The sequence below is a fragment of the Lepidochelys olivacea genome (assembly GCF_965140295.1).
Source record: "Lepidochelys olivacea isolate rLepOli2 genome assembly, chromosome: 25".
Taxonomy (NCBI): domain Eukaryota; kingdom Metazoa; phylum Chordata; order Testudines; family Cheloniidae; genus Lepidochelys; species Lepidochelys olivacea.
This window is the reverse complement of record NC_140435.1, coordinates 10,334,150-10,350,277: the sequence shown is the minus strand read 5'-3', so window position 1 is coordinate 10,350,277 and position 16,128 is coordinate 10,334,150. Positions and strand designations below refer to the sequence as shown.

Sequence of the window (16,128 nt, the reverse complement as noted above, 5' to 3'; positions counted from 1 at the left end):
AGCCACCCCCTCCCTTCCCTGGGCTGAAGCCCTCAAGCTTTGGCCCCAGGTGGTGGGGCTCTGACTTTAGCTTCAGTCCTGGGTGGTGGGGCTTTGGCCCTAGGCCCCAGCAAGTTTAATACCAGCCTTGGTGACCCCATTAAAATGGGGTGGTGACCCACCGTTTGAGAACCCTTGACTTACATTTCCGTAAGCATCAGTGTGGACCATGCTATATCAGCAGGAGAGCTGCTTCTGCCGACATAGCTACTACCTCTCACAGAGGTGGATTTATTATGCCAGTGGGAGAGCATGCACACGCTCTCTCATCTGCATAGAGTAGGGGTGGCCAGACTTACAGACCCTCTGAGCCACATACAACCATCTTCAGAAGTTCAAAGGCCAGGGCATGCCAGCCAGGGCTCAGGGCATGAGCCCTGTGGGAGACACCTGATGGGACTTCAGCCTCGCTCCTGCTGAAGCCCTGAGCCCCTGCAGGGCAGAAGCCCTGAGACTCCCACTCCATGCTGGGCAGCAGCCCCTACGTCCACCACCTCACTGAAAAGCAGAGGTCCCAAGCTGCTCCCCCAGTCTGGTAGGTGGGGTGGGGGGGTTGCAAGCTGCACTTTAACAGTAAAAGAGCCACATGTGGCTCTTGAGCCACAGTTTGGCCACCCTAGCATAGAGCATCTTGACTAGATACACTACAGCAGCGCAGCTCCACTGATGCTACTGATGTAGCACTTACAGTATAGGTACCCCTGAGCGATGCAAGTTTCAGTGCTGTAAAGTGGCTGTATAGACAGTGCTACAGTGCTGGGAGCCCTTCCCCTCATAGAGGTGGCTTTATTACAGCGCTGGCAGAGCTCTCCCCCAGTAGTGGAGCCAAGACTACACAGCCATGTTAAAGCGCTGCCCCGGCAGAGCTTACACAGCCATGTTAAGGCATACCCTAGAGCTGGGAAACTTAATCGAAGTGTCACAGCTAAATGTAAGGTGGAACAGATTGTTTAGCATAAGTATTTAACACATTTCAAGGTGGAGTGACCTGTTAACATGCTTCCAGTTGGGGAGGGGTGGGGGGGGGGGGTTGTAGACTATTGAACCTTAAAACCAGCCTTGACAACTGACCCATGGCTAGAAAGGGTTAAACATCCAGTAAAATGAATAACCCAGAGAAGACATGTGGGGAGATAATGTTTGCGTATTTACCTATATATGAGTAGGGTGGACCATGTAATCAACAGTCTTTGCTACTACAAAGCTCACCATCTCTGCTGTGAATCTGAAACTCAATGAATTGAACTCCTGTCTGTGTATGTATAGTGATCTTTTAACCACATTCTTTTTTGTTTAATTTTTAGTTTAAATAAGAATTGGTTGTCATGTATATTTGGGTAAGCTCTGAAACCTTCATTAACTTGGGAGGTAAACTGTCCAATCCTTTGGGACTGATAGAACCTGTTCTTTTACATGATGAAATATTTGACATGCATACCTGGATGGGGGCCTGATGCTGGATCACTTTAAGGTTACTCTTTAGACTTGAGTAACCAGTAAGGTAATAAATAAGCTGTGCTGGATTGGTGAATTTAAGTATTGGAATATCCACCAGCTTTTTGGGGATTGTCTGCCCCATTCTTTGCAGTTCACCCTAATTGAGTGACCACAGCTGGCTCCCCCACTAGGACATCAGGAACAACTGACCAGGTCATTGTACAAGATTCACTTACATTAAGTAACTACAGACATTACAGCAGCACAGCTGTACCACTGTAAGGTCTCCTGTGTAGCTGCTCTTTGCCAAAAGAAGAGCCTCTCCTGCTGACATAACATTGCCCACACCAGCACTTTTGCCAGCAAATTATCTCTGAGAGGTGGTTTTTCATACCTATGACTGACACAAGTTTTACCAACAAAAGTGGTAGTGCAGACAAAGTCTCTATATTCAGTTACCCAATCCAATGGCTAAACATTAACAAATTTTGTTTAAGCAACTACTTATGCTAAATGAAATGGAGGCTGAGTCTGTCTTGAATGAACATATTAAGAATGTATACAAGGGCAGCCAAGCCATTTACTAACAGTTGTGCGACAATTAGCAACTATGGTAACCTTTTAAAATGAGTTTTCACTAAGCTAGGTAAGTTAATACCTAAATATTTGTAACTAGTGTGTGAACAAGTGACTAGATGTTCTAAATGATACCATGTAAGGAAATGTGTAACGCAGCAGCAGCTCCTTGCCTTTGCGGAAGATGGTGGGCAGTAGGACTGAGCCATCCATCTCCTGGGTGCTCCTGGCAGACCTTGGTGGGGTTGATCAGGGTGCCTGGACAGACATGGCTATCCTCCTCTTAGAGCACTGAATGGGAACCAGACACTCCAGGTCATTCTCCAAGTTTTGTCTCATGGAGATTCAGTCCTGCCTGGAATATAATGCGAGTTGGAGGCTCTCCCAGCTGGCAGCACTGTGCAGTCAAGCCTACCCCTTGCTCCCATGGCTCATGAAGCCTGGACAGTAGTAAGGAGCAGTTAAACTATAGGTTGAGCAAGTGCAGAATATGCCTTTAGATGTTTAAAAGATCACTGATGCTGTTTGCTGACTAGGTCAGACCTCAGCACAACCAACATTCCCATTGTTGCTGTTTGCTCCATAATATCTGAGTAAGGGGGAAGACATTTATGGCAGGGTGAGAGGTTGAGGCCAATTGCCTGGTGTCCAATTTTGAGCAACCAGACACCAGGGCATTTAGAAGAGCACAGCAAGGCACGCTGCGCATCAGAGAGGCTTTGAAAACCAGTTTCATGACTGGCCAGGCTTCAGTGTGACAGTTGTGTGTTTCTCCTTGATGCAAACCTGCCCTTTGTTTTTAATACACTGTAAGCCAACCACCCTCCCCCCTTTGAAATAAAGTAACTATTGTTTTGAAACTATTCTTTCCTTATTAAGCAAAACAAAAAAAACCTGACAGGGTAGCCTGAGTGGGGTAAGGGAGGAGGGAAGGACAAGGCCACATTGCTTATTGTAGGAACACTCAAAATCAAACTGTTTGACAGCCTTCTGTTGCTTGGGTCATCCTCTCCAGTGGAATGACTGGGTGCCTGGAGTCTTCTCCTTCCCCTCCCCACATTCTTGGGTGTCTGGGTGAGGCAGCTATGGAACATGGGGAGGAGGGTAGGCGGTTATACAGTGGATGCAGCAGGGGTCTGTGCTCTCGTTGGCTTTCCTATTAGCCGAGCATCATGTCCTGCCTCCGCTCTTCACACTCACTGAAGTCTTTCTGGCCTCTGCCACTGAATATCTCAGGGCACAGCTTAATGCATGATCAGTGCGGGGGGACTGCATGAGCTTGGAAAACATGTCGTCATGAGTGCTCCCCCACCCCCGCCTTCCCACCTGCGATCTCCTCAGGGATGGAGATGATAGGGGGAGCCTAGAAACAGTCTACACTCTACAATTCTGGGGGGACTGCATGGTCACCTGTACTGCTGAGTTTGCCATGCTGACCAAACAGGAAATGAAATTCAAAAGTTCCTAGGACTCTTCCTGTGTACCTGGCTAGTGCATCAGAGTTCAAAGTGCTGTCCCAAGCAGTCACAATGGAGCACTCTGGGGTAGCTCCTGGAGTGCAATACCATCGATTTGCATCTGTACTATCCCAAATTTGACCCAGCAAGGTCAATTTTTAGCACTACTCCCTTCATCAGGGAGGAGTACAGAAGTTTATTTTAAGAGCCCTTTAGGCTGATGGAACGGGCTTGGCTGTGTGGACGCAGTCCTTTTAAATTGGACCTAACATGGCAGTGTAGACCAGGCCTTAGTCTTGCTGGATGTTCTGATTTGATTTGGGGTCAGTTTGAGCCGGTCTTTAATGACTTAGCTCTTCCACTCAGACCACTAGGTGACACTCCTACTTCATGCTTCCTGCACTGTCTTAGCAGGAGACTTGCACTTTTTTACAATGCAAAGTGCAGAGGGGAAACAGAGGCACAAAGGCTTCATAATAAATATTTCAGAGAATTCCCATATTGTCTCCCCTTATCTCCTACACTGGTGGCTTGACTACCCTCCTATCACTGAACATCTGTAAGAATTTTCTACTGGGATAAGAGTCTAGCATACTATAGATTGGCCATGGTGAAGCAGCCACGCAATATATTTTGAAGAGTTGTTCTGATGCAGCAAAATGATTCAGAGCTGCTATTACTCTCTTCTCTCACCCCACAGTTCAGCAGACTCTCTGCTTCATGACTAGCTAGAGGAAAGCAACCAGCCCTTAACCTAAAAATCCAATAAATGGGTTTAGGTTATAGTGCCTTTTATTGACCACTTTAAAGTTATTGCAATGTCTGTCCTGTTAAAAGAAATAAAAAAATAGTATGGTGAACTATGCCTCTTAAAGGAGTTAACAAGAATGTGTTTTCCTTCCTGTTTATAGGGTGATTCTCTTCCGGGCAAATAAAGCCAAGCCCAACCCAACTATCCTGAGTTTGAGGACTATATACTGACATTTCTTCTAGCATTAGGTTAATTTTAGATGAACAAACTCAACCTTTAAGACACAATAGTGATACATTCACTTAATGCTGACTATGAAACCCACTCAGGAAGAAGGCAGCTACTGAACTGTCATTCATATAAAAATAAACTGTGCCTACTTTGTGTTCAAATAGAATAGATACTTGACTGTCTGTAGCATAGTAACCCTGTTCCTGTGACCACATCACAGTTGTTGTGGACATGTTCCAGGCAGGAAAAAGGAAACTATCCAGCATCCTCTAAGAAAGTAATTGCATGTGCTGGTGTTGCAGGGGAAGGAGGAACAAACACATGATCAGTCTTTCTATATAAGGAGAAAAGTGGGGTGATGGGCTACTTCCAATTGCAATGCAGAGAACACATGACCTAAGATGTTACAGCTCTTCCTGGTAGGTGCTAGTTTAAAAAAAATAAAGGATGTTACACATCTGTGCTCATGCTGATAGACTGCAGAGGAAGAGGATTGAACAAAGGCACAGAAAATGCACTGAGATTCTAAACCATAATTCTGTGATGGTGGTTGGGTTTTTGGGGGTTAAGATCTAAATTCATTATTTCTGGCTAAATAGCATAGGATATAAATGAGAACCTTTTTATGAGATGTTCAAAATTGTAAGCAGGTCAACTATAGACCATACTTTTAAAAATGAATTGGGAAAATCTGACAACTAACAAATCTCATAATATATATATTCTATATCTAGCACCATCCTAGTACTGGACCAGATAAAGAATCTTATTTTATTCTTTGCAAATACAAATATTGCTGCTTTCAGTGACAGTTGTTTGAATGGGCTTGTTCAGATAACAATGTTGATAAGTGGTTTCCTTAAAGCAGTTTTAAACTATCACTTTGTCATTTTAAACTTTTGCAGGGACAATGCTGTCTGAATCAGAAATGGGTACTGTATTGGCAGATTCAGCCCCTAACTCAGAAGTTCCAGTACCATGTGGGGTGTCTCTTAGTGATGTCTTGGTGACCTCTCCATCCAGGTTTGTCCAGTTTCTTTAAGAATTTTTAGATTAATTTCCATTTGATTAACTAGAATAGTTTCTATGATCTACATTCACATGGGCTTGTACTATTAAAATCTAATGCTGTGAGGAAGGAAAAGAGCAGAATAGAACTCGCTTTTAGTGTGGTGACTAGCTTCTGAAATACACTGTGTTTAGCTTGTGTTCAAAAAGCATTCTGTACAGGCAGACTGAACTTCTTATAAAAGTATGCATTTAATGTTAACTCTGGCAGAATTTAAACTTGTCCGTAGAAAGGCATGGGCCGATACTTAGCACTTCTATATTATGGAATGTTGCTATACTGCAAACAGAATATTGGGTGTCTGCAGGGAAATTTCCAAATGTAGGAAAGTACATCTTGTTTGTGCCACATATGAGGGAAGTAAGGGGGATTTTGGTCAAAGTAGACCATGTAGAGCTATGTATCTCTTACAGCCCATGGGGAAAACTATAAAAGATTGGCTGCCCAGAGATGGGAGATCACTGTGCAGCTCCCCCCTTCCCCCCCCCCCCCCAAGAAAACACACTCAGTGGTGTGGCTGCACCCAACCCTGACACTGCACAAGGACCAGGCCTGCCCCAGAAACACCCCAGGGACCTTCCCCTCCATGCCAGGTGTGGGCAGGCAGGCTCAGCAAGGCAGGATCCAAGAGTGGAGGGACTTAGTGTAGGGGGGAATCCAGGTGTGGGTTGAGGGTTGTGTGGGGCAAAATGAGGAATCTGGGTGCATGGGCTTGTTGGGGTGGGGGTCTGGGTGCAATGGTGATGGAGCCCCTGCAGGAAGTCCCAAGTGAAGATGGTTGGGGCTCAGTAGGGTGGGGGTGCAGGTAGCTCAACAGGGTGGTCCAGATGCAGGGGGAATGGGACTGTCTGGATGCATGGGGGTTGGGCAGATGGTGGAGCATTTCCCTGTACAGGGATCCCTCCCCTTGCAGCTGAGGAATGATGAGTGTAGGAAGCAGGGGAAGTTTGCAGAGCTTCCTGCAGCTGGATGAGAAATCTTTGGGTGGGTCTGACCCAGCTGCCATGTGGGGGAAGAGGAAGTCCTGTCCTCCCCAGCCTAGCCAGGATTAGCAGCTGAGCCAGATGCAAGGTAGAAACCATTAGCCAGGTCTTCCCCTGCCCCACAGTGATTTACATCTCTGCTGGCTGCCCTGGGTACCCAAACCATACTGCTGGGGAAGGTCATGTGATCACTCTTGTGGCTTTCCTTTGCTTCCCTGTCAGTCATTTTTCTGCAGTGTTTGGGGAGGAGAGAACTCCATAGGTTCATATGGAGAGAACTCCATAGGTTCACCTGACCAGCTATAGTCTCTTGCTCCATGGCCCATAAAACCCTCCCTAATTTAGATGGCCTGGAACCCTAGCCAATAGGGAATGTCTTGCAAAAAGATATCTTCAGTTATGGCTTAAGGTGATTTAAGCAATAACATTTCATTCACACTTGCTCCTGCATAACTATAGCATAAGAGCCTTGTCAAACCAACTGCTGCTGGAGAAATTGGGATCCTCTTTTTTTAAAAAGGAGCCTAAGAATTAGGCTCCCCAATCCAATGAAATTAGTGGGATTTAGGTGCCAAACTCTCCAGAGGCTCTCGGCCTAAGATCTTGTCTCTTTATTTGAAACACATGAAGAAAACCACTTTTGACCTGGTGTGGGAAAATAGCCTGAATCTCCAGGTAAATCAAAAGGAAAGCTTGTGTTGTGGTGGTAGCATTGTTTGTGGAAGTGTTTGTACTCCAGTGCCACAACCTGCTAGAAAAACCACCCACATCTTGCTAGTGAATACCAAACCATGTTAAAAAGTTGGTACCTCTTAGCCCTGTGATAGTTTCCCAAACTTCCTTCCAATAATAAGCAACCTCATTGTACTGCTAATAGAGTAAATTTTACCATTTGCAAATACTGCAACACTGCTCCTCTATTTTCTTAATGATGTGGCTTTACTGTTTGATCCATAAGATTCAGTAAGACTGACCAGTCTGACTTTTCAGTGGTTCTGCATCCATTTCAGTATTTATCCTCTGCTAGCTTACAGCTACCAAATGCCCTAGTGAGTAGTGAAGTTTCTGCAACCTCTCATTGGTCTTCAGTTTTATGTACTGATCTGCCTGATTAAAGCAGTCCTTAGTCTATCTCCCCCCTCCCCTTGCTTTAACCTCCTAAACTACTCTCACAAATGCACAAACACTTCAGCAAAATGAACACTTAATAGTGACAGTTATTCATGCCAATCTGTCAACAGAAGTGCAAATTGATAAGCATACTTTATGCTGGCCCCGCAGTTAAGACTCCATAGCTTGCTGAGCAAGGTTAAGAGACAGACTGATTACTTTCTCCTGTTCTGGTTCTGGATTGCAGACCTAGTGGGAGAAGCAAGCTTTGTTTTATTGTGCAGTGTCAAAATAGCTACCTCAGACTTAATTGCAGTGGTTTGAGTCCTTCTATTTTGGCAGATCATGAGAGAACCGCCTCCAAATACAGCAGTTGTGCACCCACCCCTGGAACTCTAGGGATGGGAACAAGAACTGAACTTTACTGATTCAAAACCAGTGACAATGTACTAACTGTAAAATGTCAACACTTCTCCCCCCACATCTGCTTGACTGCCAGTTAAGTCACCTCATGTATAATGAACAAGTCTGCTCATTTTTACAATGAGATAAACATAGCACCTCAAATGCCAGTATGTGTTTCTCCAGAAAACTACATTTTAAACAGAACAGTTCAATTCCCCTTCCAAAAGGGGGAGAACTAGAAGTTTGGGGTGAAGGACACAAATTCTGACTGAATCAGAAACAGAAACATGCCTTGGACCAACATTCTCTCATACCAAAGCCAACAGCTGAAACTACAGATCTGTCTACAGCCAATCATGTGCCAGGACTCTTGTATGTCACAATGATCTAGCTAAGGTTTTCTATTTCTATAGCAACAGTTCGTGTCCAAGTGACCCTGCCTGCATGTAGGGTCAAAGTGGATACCTAGTGCTAGGGACAGCCTAGAATTCAGAACTCAGTGATGTCATAAGAACCTAGTGAGTTCCAGAGTATTTTCTGAACAAATGCCAATCTTCTAGAAGTGGACACTGAGGGATACAGTCAGACTTAAACTGTGGATCAGTACTTAACAGAACAAAAAGTGGGACTCTTCCCCCTACCTGACTCTTCATGAAGAGTGAAGGTTCAGCACTGACATAAAGTGCTCACCTGCCTATCGACCTGCAGTGATGTCAAAGTGACAGACTTTAGAGAAACAAAGGCAAGATAGATGGGAATATTCAATCCTTCTAGGGTGGAAAATAAGCTTTATATATATATATTTTTTGGCAGTCATGGCTGACTAATAGGAGTTAAGGTGACTGTATGAATGGCGTTGTACAGTGCAGGGGAGCAAGCACCAGCCATATGAATACAGGACAGTTACACTTGTATGAATACTAGGCGAGCAGGACAGTTACACTTGTAGCTCAAGAGATCTCATTCTGGTGAGTGGTTCATGGGTCCCCAAAGGCCAGGCCAGAGTTCAGCTTCCAGTTAGGTTATCTGGAAGGAACAGTATGTGACTGCTGTCAGTCTTCATTATGGCAAATATACCTGGCTAATGAGGGCAGAGAATGAAGGTCTGATAGATAAACCTGTCTTGGAGAGGAAGAATACAAAGTCTCTTCATTCCTATCAGCAGCCAAGAGAGTAGAGTTCACTTCCTCCCCAATTTCTACAAAAGTTAAGGGACAGTGCTTACCAGATGTCTTCTAGCAAGGTTGAACCTGGAGTAGAGCTGCTGCCCAGCACCATGATGAGATGATCCCTTAACCTCTAGGTTGATGACTCAACTAACTCTGATTAAGGCTGTGTTAGTCACTGGTATTTTTAGTAAGTCATGGACTGGTCGCAGCTAGGGGTGCAGGCTCTGGGGTGGGGCCAGGGATGTGGGGTCTGGGGTGCAGGCTGCCCCAGGGCTACAGTGGGGAGAGGACCCCCCAAGCTTTCCCCACAGCAGCACCTGGGCTGGGGGTGCCTCTCCTATGGCCACAGCAGGCCTGGGGCTGGGAGGAGAGGAATCTCTCCCTGCTGCAGCCCTGAGCACCTGTGTGGAGCTTAATAGGCTGCTGTGCAGCTTAGAGGAAACTTGGCCCATGACCTGTTCATGACTTGTACTATACCCCTGACTAAATATGGGGAGGGCTGGGGGGAGGATGCCCCGGGGGGGCACTGTGGGGGGAGTTGGTGGGGCTGACAGGTTCCCAACCTGGCTTCTCAGAAGCAACATGTCCCTCCCTAAGCTCCTAGCTCTGCGCTGCCAGCACCATAGCTCCCATTGGTTGGGAACAGTGCAGGCAGTGCCTCTGGGTGGAGGCAGCACACAGAGCTAGGAGCTGAGGGAGGGATGGATGGACATGTTGCCCCTTCTGGGAAGGGCCCCAAAGTAAGCACTGCCCAGAGCCCTCACCCCTCCCACACCAAATATCCTCCCACTGCTGGGGGGCAGGCAGTGGCCTGAGACTGCCCCAGCAGTGGCTGGTGCAACTGGTCCATGGGCTGCCCCAGAAGTCACAATCATCAAATTGGTGACCAACTTGCAGCCTAAACTATATAGTTTGAGCTCAAGGTGAGGCCTACTTAACTTTGAGGCAGTGATCAGAGACTAAGTCTAGACCATAAAAATGGTGAAACACTAGTTAGGTGTCAGTAGCAGCCGTGTTAGTCTGTATTCGTAAACACAAAAGGAGTACTAGTGGAACCTTAGAGACTGACCAATTTATTTGAGCATAAGCTTTTGTGAGCTACAACTCACTTCATCGGATGCATCCAATGAAGTGAGCTGTAGCTCACGAAAGCTTACGCTCAAATAAATTGGTCAGTCTCTAAGGTGCCACTAGTACTCCTTTTGTTTACTAGTTAGGTGGTGGTTTCAATCCCATAACAGGTATCTCAAACATTGTATGACTTGTGAAAAGCTACTTCCATGGCTTTTTGGAGGAGGTGGGGACTAGTGTGTATGGTAATGCCCTAAAAGGGACTGGAGATGCATGGTGGGCTAGGAAGAGACCTCAAGACACTATTGAGGCAAACAGCTTAGTAGGAGTCAAAATTGACTTACGTGGCTCACATGATCCACAGTTCCATAAGATAGAATGCAATAGGATATAACCTTTATGCTTCAAGAGAAAAGCCAATCATTAACTGATAACATTTAGGAAAAACTTCCCTTAATGGACTAACCAGACCAGAGGGGGTTTCTTGAAGCATCTGGTGTTAGCAGAAACCACCACATCAGGCCGACTAGCGATGGCTGAAGCATACTAGTTTGGGCAAAAGTAGTGTTGTGAAAATTTACCTACTTTCAGGCTGCTGAATCCTTCTGAGGGAAGTTGGGGACTCTTGGGGACTTTCCTGAGAGAGTGCTGGGTGACCACTAATCTGAGTGGTAAGGAGGGAAAGCTGCTGGGGCCAAGTGTCCTGGATTGGCACTCTGTGGTAGCAAGCAGGGAAGACCTGCTCCCTAGAAGGAGCAGAAGAGAGCTCCTCCACTTCTGGCATCTGCTTTTGCAAGTCTACTACTTGGGAAGTTGGTTTGGTTTTGTTCAATTGTGCCAGCCTTCCTAGCTGCCAGTGGATGCTAAGCTTGAGTTCAGACACAGCTTGCCTGGAAATGCAAGTAATCAGTTTATGTTGGTCAAAACCAGTTCTGTGTTCAAACTTATGTTAAACACTTTGGATTTAGATTGTAAACTTTTTGAGGCTGGGACTGTCTTTCTAGGTTAGCCCCACATAGACTATCAGTAAAAGAACAACAAACTCAAATCCAGAATATTGGGGACCAATAATATAGTAGGAAAATCCCCCTCCTAACATCAAGGGATTAGCAAAATGAAATTATGAAACTGAGAATATCTGAACTGTGATGGGAATATGCTATGCACTTAGGTCAGTGCACTAAAATAACATCCAATACTTAGTGCTTGCTATTGCTTGCAGAACTGTTGAGGACCATAGTGCTGAGACAACTGAAGAGACTAAGACTGAAGAATCTCAGTTAAATATGTTTAGATCCAAAGGTAAGCAAAAAGGAATCTGTTACAACTGTCTTTTGTTGTAGACTAATACATTGCTCTAAACTTCAAATTGTTGAATTCCAAAATTGTATCTCATAAAACAAGAAACATGAACTGCAGGATAGTCTCCTGAGAAACCATGCTGAATTTAGCTTGGGTTGCAGTGGTGGTAGCCCTCAGGGAGGGTAAATATCCACTGGCACACAGTGTAGTAACACAAGCCCCTGCTGGGGTTGGGGCAGAGGCACTGAATGAGTTTGGCCTCTTGTGCCAGCTGTTCCTGTACAAGCATCTTTTGGCAGAATAGCACCCTCCTTGTTAGAGGATATGTGAAAGTATTAGTGGGAGGGAGAGGTTTCAAGTTCCCCATCTTTGTTCTCTTGCATACAGCTTAAATATAGTTCAGGTTTCAGCAAAACTCCAGTCTTAAAATAGAATCTGAACTACCTGCCAACTTGCCCAAAGTACAGAATAAGTGACAATTCACGTTATACCTTGGGTATAATCTCTCAGATCTGACCTCTTATTTCATAGTGGCAGAAGGAAAAATCTAAATGCAAGACATTACACTAACCTTATTTATTTAATACTAGCTTCATCCCCTGCCTCAGGCCTATGGACAACACGACGGGATGGAGAAGTTAAACTGAGGCTAGATCAACATGGTATTGGTAGTGAGACACCAAAGACTGTTCATGAAGTATTCCAGGAAGCTGTTAAAAAATATGGTAACTATTTTGCCCTTGCATCAAAGAAGGGTGACAAGTGGATAAAGCAAACTTATAAGCAATACTATGAGGAATGCCGGAAGGCAGCAAAAAGCTTTATAAAGGTATGTTTTGTAGAACTTTTATTCACCCATCCACTATTACTGATTGCAGTAATGTCCATATTAAGTCACTGAAACTTAGGCAATGTTTAAGTATACCCTAATCTTACAGGAAGAGGGTGGGGCACAGTAGATAGTGTGGCTCAGTATCATGGAGTCTTAATGAGATACACTTGCTAACTGAATTGTTCTGTCTGAAACCTCTCATGTGCTCGTGCCAGAGGATGACTCTTCAGGAGGCATGTGAGTTGGTTTTTCATCTTGGATATACGTAACATTCCTCAAAGAAATTTAAACTTGGCTTATTCTGTTTTTAACTCTAAAAATGTGGGTTAATTCTAGACATCTATTATATAAATGTTCCTCCCTGCCCACATTCAAGACCACCTTACAAAACTGTCAAACTTACCAGCCAAGCCTCAATCTGTTTGCATGTTCTCTGCTGCAATAAGTAATGAGAACTAAGGATGTGATTATATGCAATATAATATATTATAATAACTAAGGATGTGACTATATGCAAGTGTGCTACTGTCCATGAAATGTTTTATCAAAATATTTCAATATTAAGGAAATGGCCAAACTGGGAAAAATGACCTTTGTATAAGAGTGAAAAGTTGCTTCAAAACTTTCTGCTTGGCTTTTCATTAGCATAAAAGTCTTGTCTGCCACCCTCTTGCAGAAATTCTATGGCTGAATATATTAGACCTCTTCTCCAGGTTTCACGCATGAGAGGATTTGTCAAACTAAAAATAGCATGTGCTTTCTGTTAACCTATTGCTCTAATTTAAAGCTCTGCAATCCAAAATTCCTACCCTTTCAATTGCACAGTAAGAGTTCCTGCTGCAAAACCAAGAGGATTTTAGGTGAAATCCTGGTACAGTTGAAGTCCATAGCATACCAGCCCTGGGCTTCAATGGAGTCAGGATGGATGCCTTCGATATTAGATACATCACATTTTAATTTAAAATGTGACTAACCCTTTAACTATGTAAGGTACTAAATGCAAGGGTCTCAACTCTCCCACTTTAGCTTTTTCCAAGTCCACAGAGGGAGCAGATATCTGTCTGGAATAAACTCAGGAATTTGGATTCCTGATCTGGTCTTCCACTATAGAGTATTACTTCATGCTAATGAAGTGGTCTTATTGTATTTGCTGGGAGTCTGCATTTGCACTTTGTCAGCATTGAACAAAACAGAGCAATATATTGAGATTAAATTTAAACTTGTGTTTTGGTTCTGTGCTAATTCTTGAGGGAATTTCTTTAATGTGAATCCTCTTGTACACTGGCTGAGCTTTTTCTTGATGATTAAGCTCAAAGTATATGCCTGCTTCTAGCAGCCATATAGAAAAGATGTTCAAACTAAGGCTATGTCTATACTACTAATGTTGGCAAAACTATATTCAGGAGTGTGGAAGAAAAACATCTGAGCAACATAAATTTCACCAGCAAGAGCGGTGGTGTACACAGGGCTATGTCAATGGGAAAGCTTCTCCCACCAACATAGCTACTGCTGCTTGTTGAGGTGGTTTTATTACATCAACAGGAGAGCTCTCTCAGCATGGAGCAGCTACACAAGCAATCTTAGTGGCACACATGTGCCACTGTAAGTTCACTAGTGTATACATGGCTTAACTCATCTTAAGGCATTTATTTTTCCCAAGAGAAATAAGTCCTATCTGATCTTTATTTACAGTTGGGATTGGAGCGTTTCCATGGAGTGGGCATTCTGGGATTTAATTCTGCAGAGTGGTTTATTGCTGACATTGGAGCTATTCTAGCTGGGTAAGAAACCAATTTAGTCTTTTTAAAGTGCCAGGGCAAGCTATTTTCAGATGCCAATAGGTGTTAAAAACATGATTGAACAATTGATGTCAAAGGCTCTACTCTTTATTTGTGGTTAGCAATTTGTTTAGACTCTAGATATACCTCTTTAACTATCATTAGACCTCTAACAAATGAACAAGGTGGGCTAGAGGGATACATATATAGCTTGGTTAGAGCAGGGGTCTCAACCTTTCAGAGCCCCCCTTCCACATGCTATAAAAACTTCACTACCCACCTGTGCCACAACTGGTTTTCTGCATATAAAAACCAGGGCCAGTGATAAGGGGTAGCAAGCAGGGCAATTGCCTGGGCTCCCACACCACAGGGAGCCCCATGAAGCTAAGTTGCTCAGGCTTTGGCTTCTGCCATGGGTGGTGGGGCTCAGGGCCTCAGGCTTCAGCCCCATGCAGTTGGTCTTCAACTTTCTGCCCTGGGCCCCAACGAGTCTAATCCTTGGTGGACTCCCTGAAACCTGCTCATGGACCCCAGTTGAGAATCTCTAGATTAGAGGATGTCGTACTTCCAGAATGCTGAGCTGAAGCAATAATATGCTGGTCTGAAAGAATGTTTCATTGCACTTCATGTTGCAGGGGAGGGGAGAGACTACTAGTCCTGTAACTGAGCAGAGGTTCTGCAAAGAATCTAGTATATTGTGGCTCCTGAAAAACAAATCAGATCTTTATGAATGGAACTTCAATTTCTAGAATTTAGCACAAAGGAGGTATCCTCTTTAATCTAAACTCTTTTTTGTAATGGAGCACTTTTCCAGGTGGGAGGGCTCTGTTAAAGAGGCCAACTTCTAAGACTGAAATCCTTAACTATTACCCTCTAACTCTGATTTATTTATAGTGGTTTTGCTGTTGGCATCTACACCACAAACTCTCCTGAAGCCTGCCAGTATGTAGCAGAGAACTGTGGTGCGAATATCCTGGTTGTGGAGAATCATAAACAGCTGCAGAAAATCCTAGAAGTAAATATCTTTTTATAGAGTTTAGGGGTGGCTGTGGCATATGGAAGGCATTTGGCTGGGTTAGATAGTCAAGCAAGTATTTAAATTCCATCCCTAGCTCTAACCTAGGGTGTGTTCCTTCTCCTTTTTATTCATTCTGTCAAACCAAGAAATGCCTGTTCTTTCTGGGCTGGGGATGGAAGGGGACTTGACTGTACAGCAGAACTCCCACTTCCCCCTGCGACTTCAGACTGCACCTGGTGTGTGCTATAGCACTCTAAAGGGATACGGTGGAGTACAAACACTCACTAATGCTGGCAAGTCTACCTGTGAGCGGGCAGGGAAGCCAAATTGGGACTAGAGTGGAAAGGTGATTGCAATGTTAAATATAAAGACTGGAATCATTAACTGAATTTGAACAGTCCAACCTGTGCTCTCACCTATCAGAGGTGGATGGGAGGGGGCTGGTAGCCAAAGCAACTTTGAAAGGGAAGTTAAAACTATAAACCCTTCTAGTCAAGGCTCTGAAACAGTCACAATACCACAAGCAAAAATTAAGCATCACTAAAAATCCCATGATGCTTTCTGAAAATCAAGGTGTTCTGTAAAACTTCAGTCTGGATAATTACTTTCTAACTACCTGAAGTTAGAATCCAACAGGCTTCAGACTATATCATTAAATAGTATTCTTCACTCCCATCCAAAGGTGGCTGCAATTTCAGTTGTGGGTGAAGCTATTGTCTTCAGACTACAACAAAGTTCTGTTGCATACATCAAGCTGAAAGGAAGGCACAAGAAACACTAATTTACTCTGATCCCTGGCTTCCACTTTACTGCAGGTTCAGCACAAGCTCCCTCTTCTGAAAGCAATCATCCAGTACAATGGAGAGCTTAAGGAGAAGAGACCAAATCTCTACACTGTAA

The 16,128-nt window shown here is 44.3% G+C and overlaps 1 protein-coding gene across 3 annotated transcripts in view; it reads left to right on the top strand.

The window, feature by feature from the left end:
• ACSBG2 (acyl-CoA synthetase bubblegum family member 2) overlaps window positions 1–16,128 on the top strand; it is a 37,893-nt gene that overhangs the window by 4,987 nt on the left and 16,778 nt on the right. Inside the window, exons 1-7 of one of the 3 annotated variants that reach the window (XM_084614323.1) lie at window positions 1,213–1,295; window positions 5,397–5,514; window positions 11,521–11,600; window positions 12,191–12,429; window positions 14,125–14,213; window positions 15,105–15,225; window positions 16,044–16,124. In XM_084614323.1, coding sequence (XP_084470449.1) covers window positions 5,402–5,514; window positions 11,521–11,600; window positions 12,191–12,429; window positions 14,125–14,213; window positions 15,105–15,225; window positions 16,044–16,124 — 723 coding nt within the window. In that variant the 5' untranslated portion in view covers window positions 1,213–1,295; window positions 5,397–5,401. Of the gene's footprint in view, window positions 1–1,212; window positions 1,296–4,942; window positions 4,995–5,396; window positions 5,515–11,520; window positions 11,601–12,190; window positions 12,430–14,124; window positions 14,214–15,104; window positions 15,226–16,043; window positions 16,125–16,128 lie in introns of those variants that run through there. The other 2 variants (XM_084614321.1, XM_084614322.1) reach the window with 2 other exon arrangements.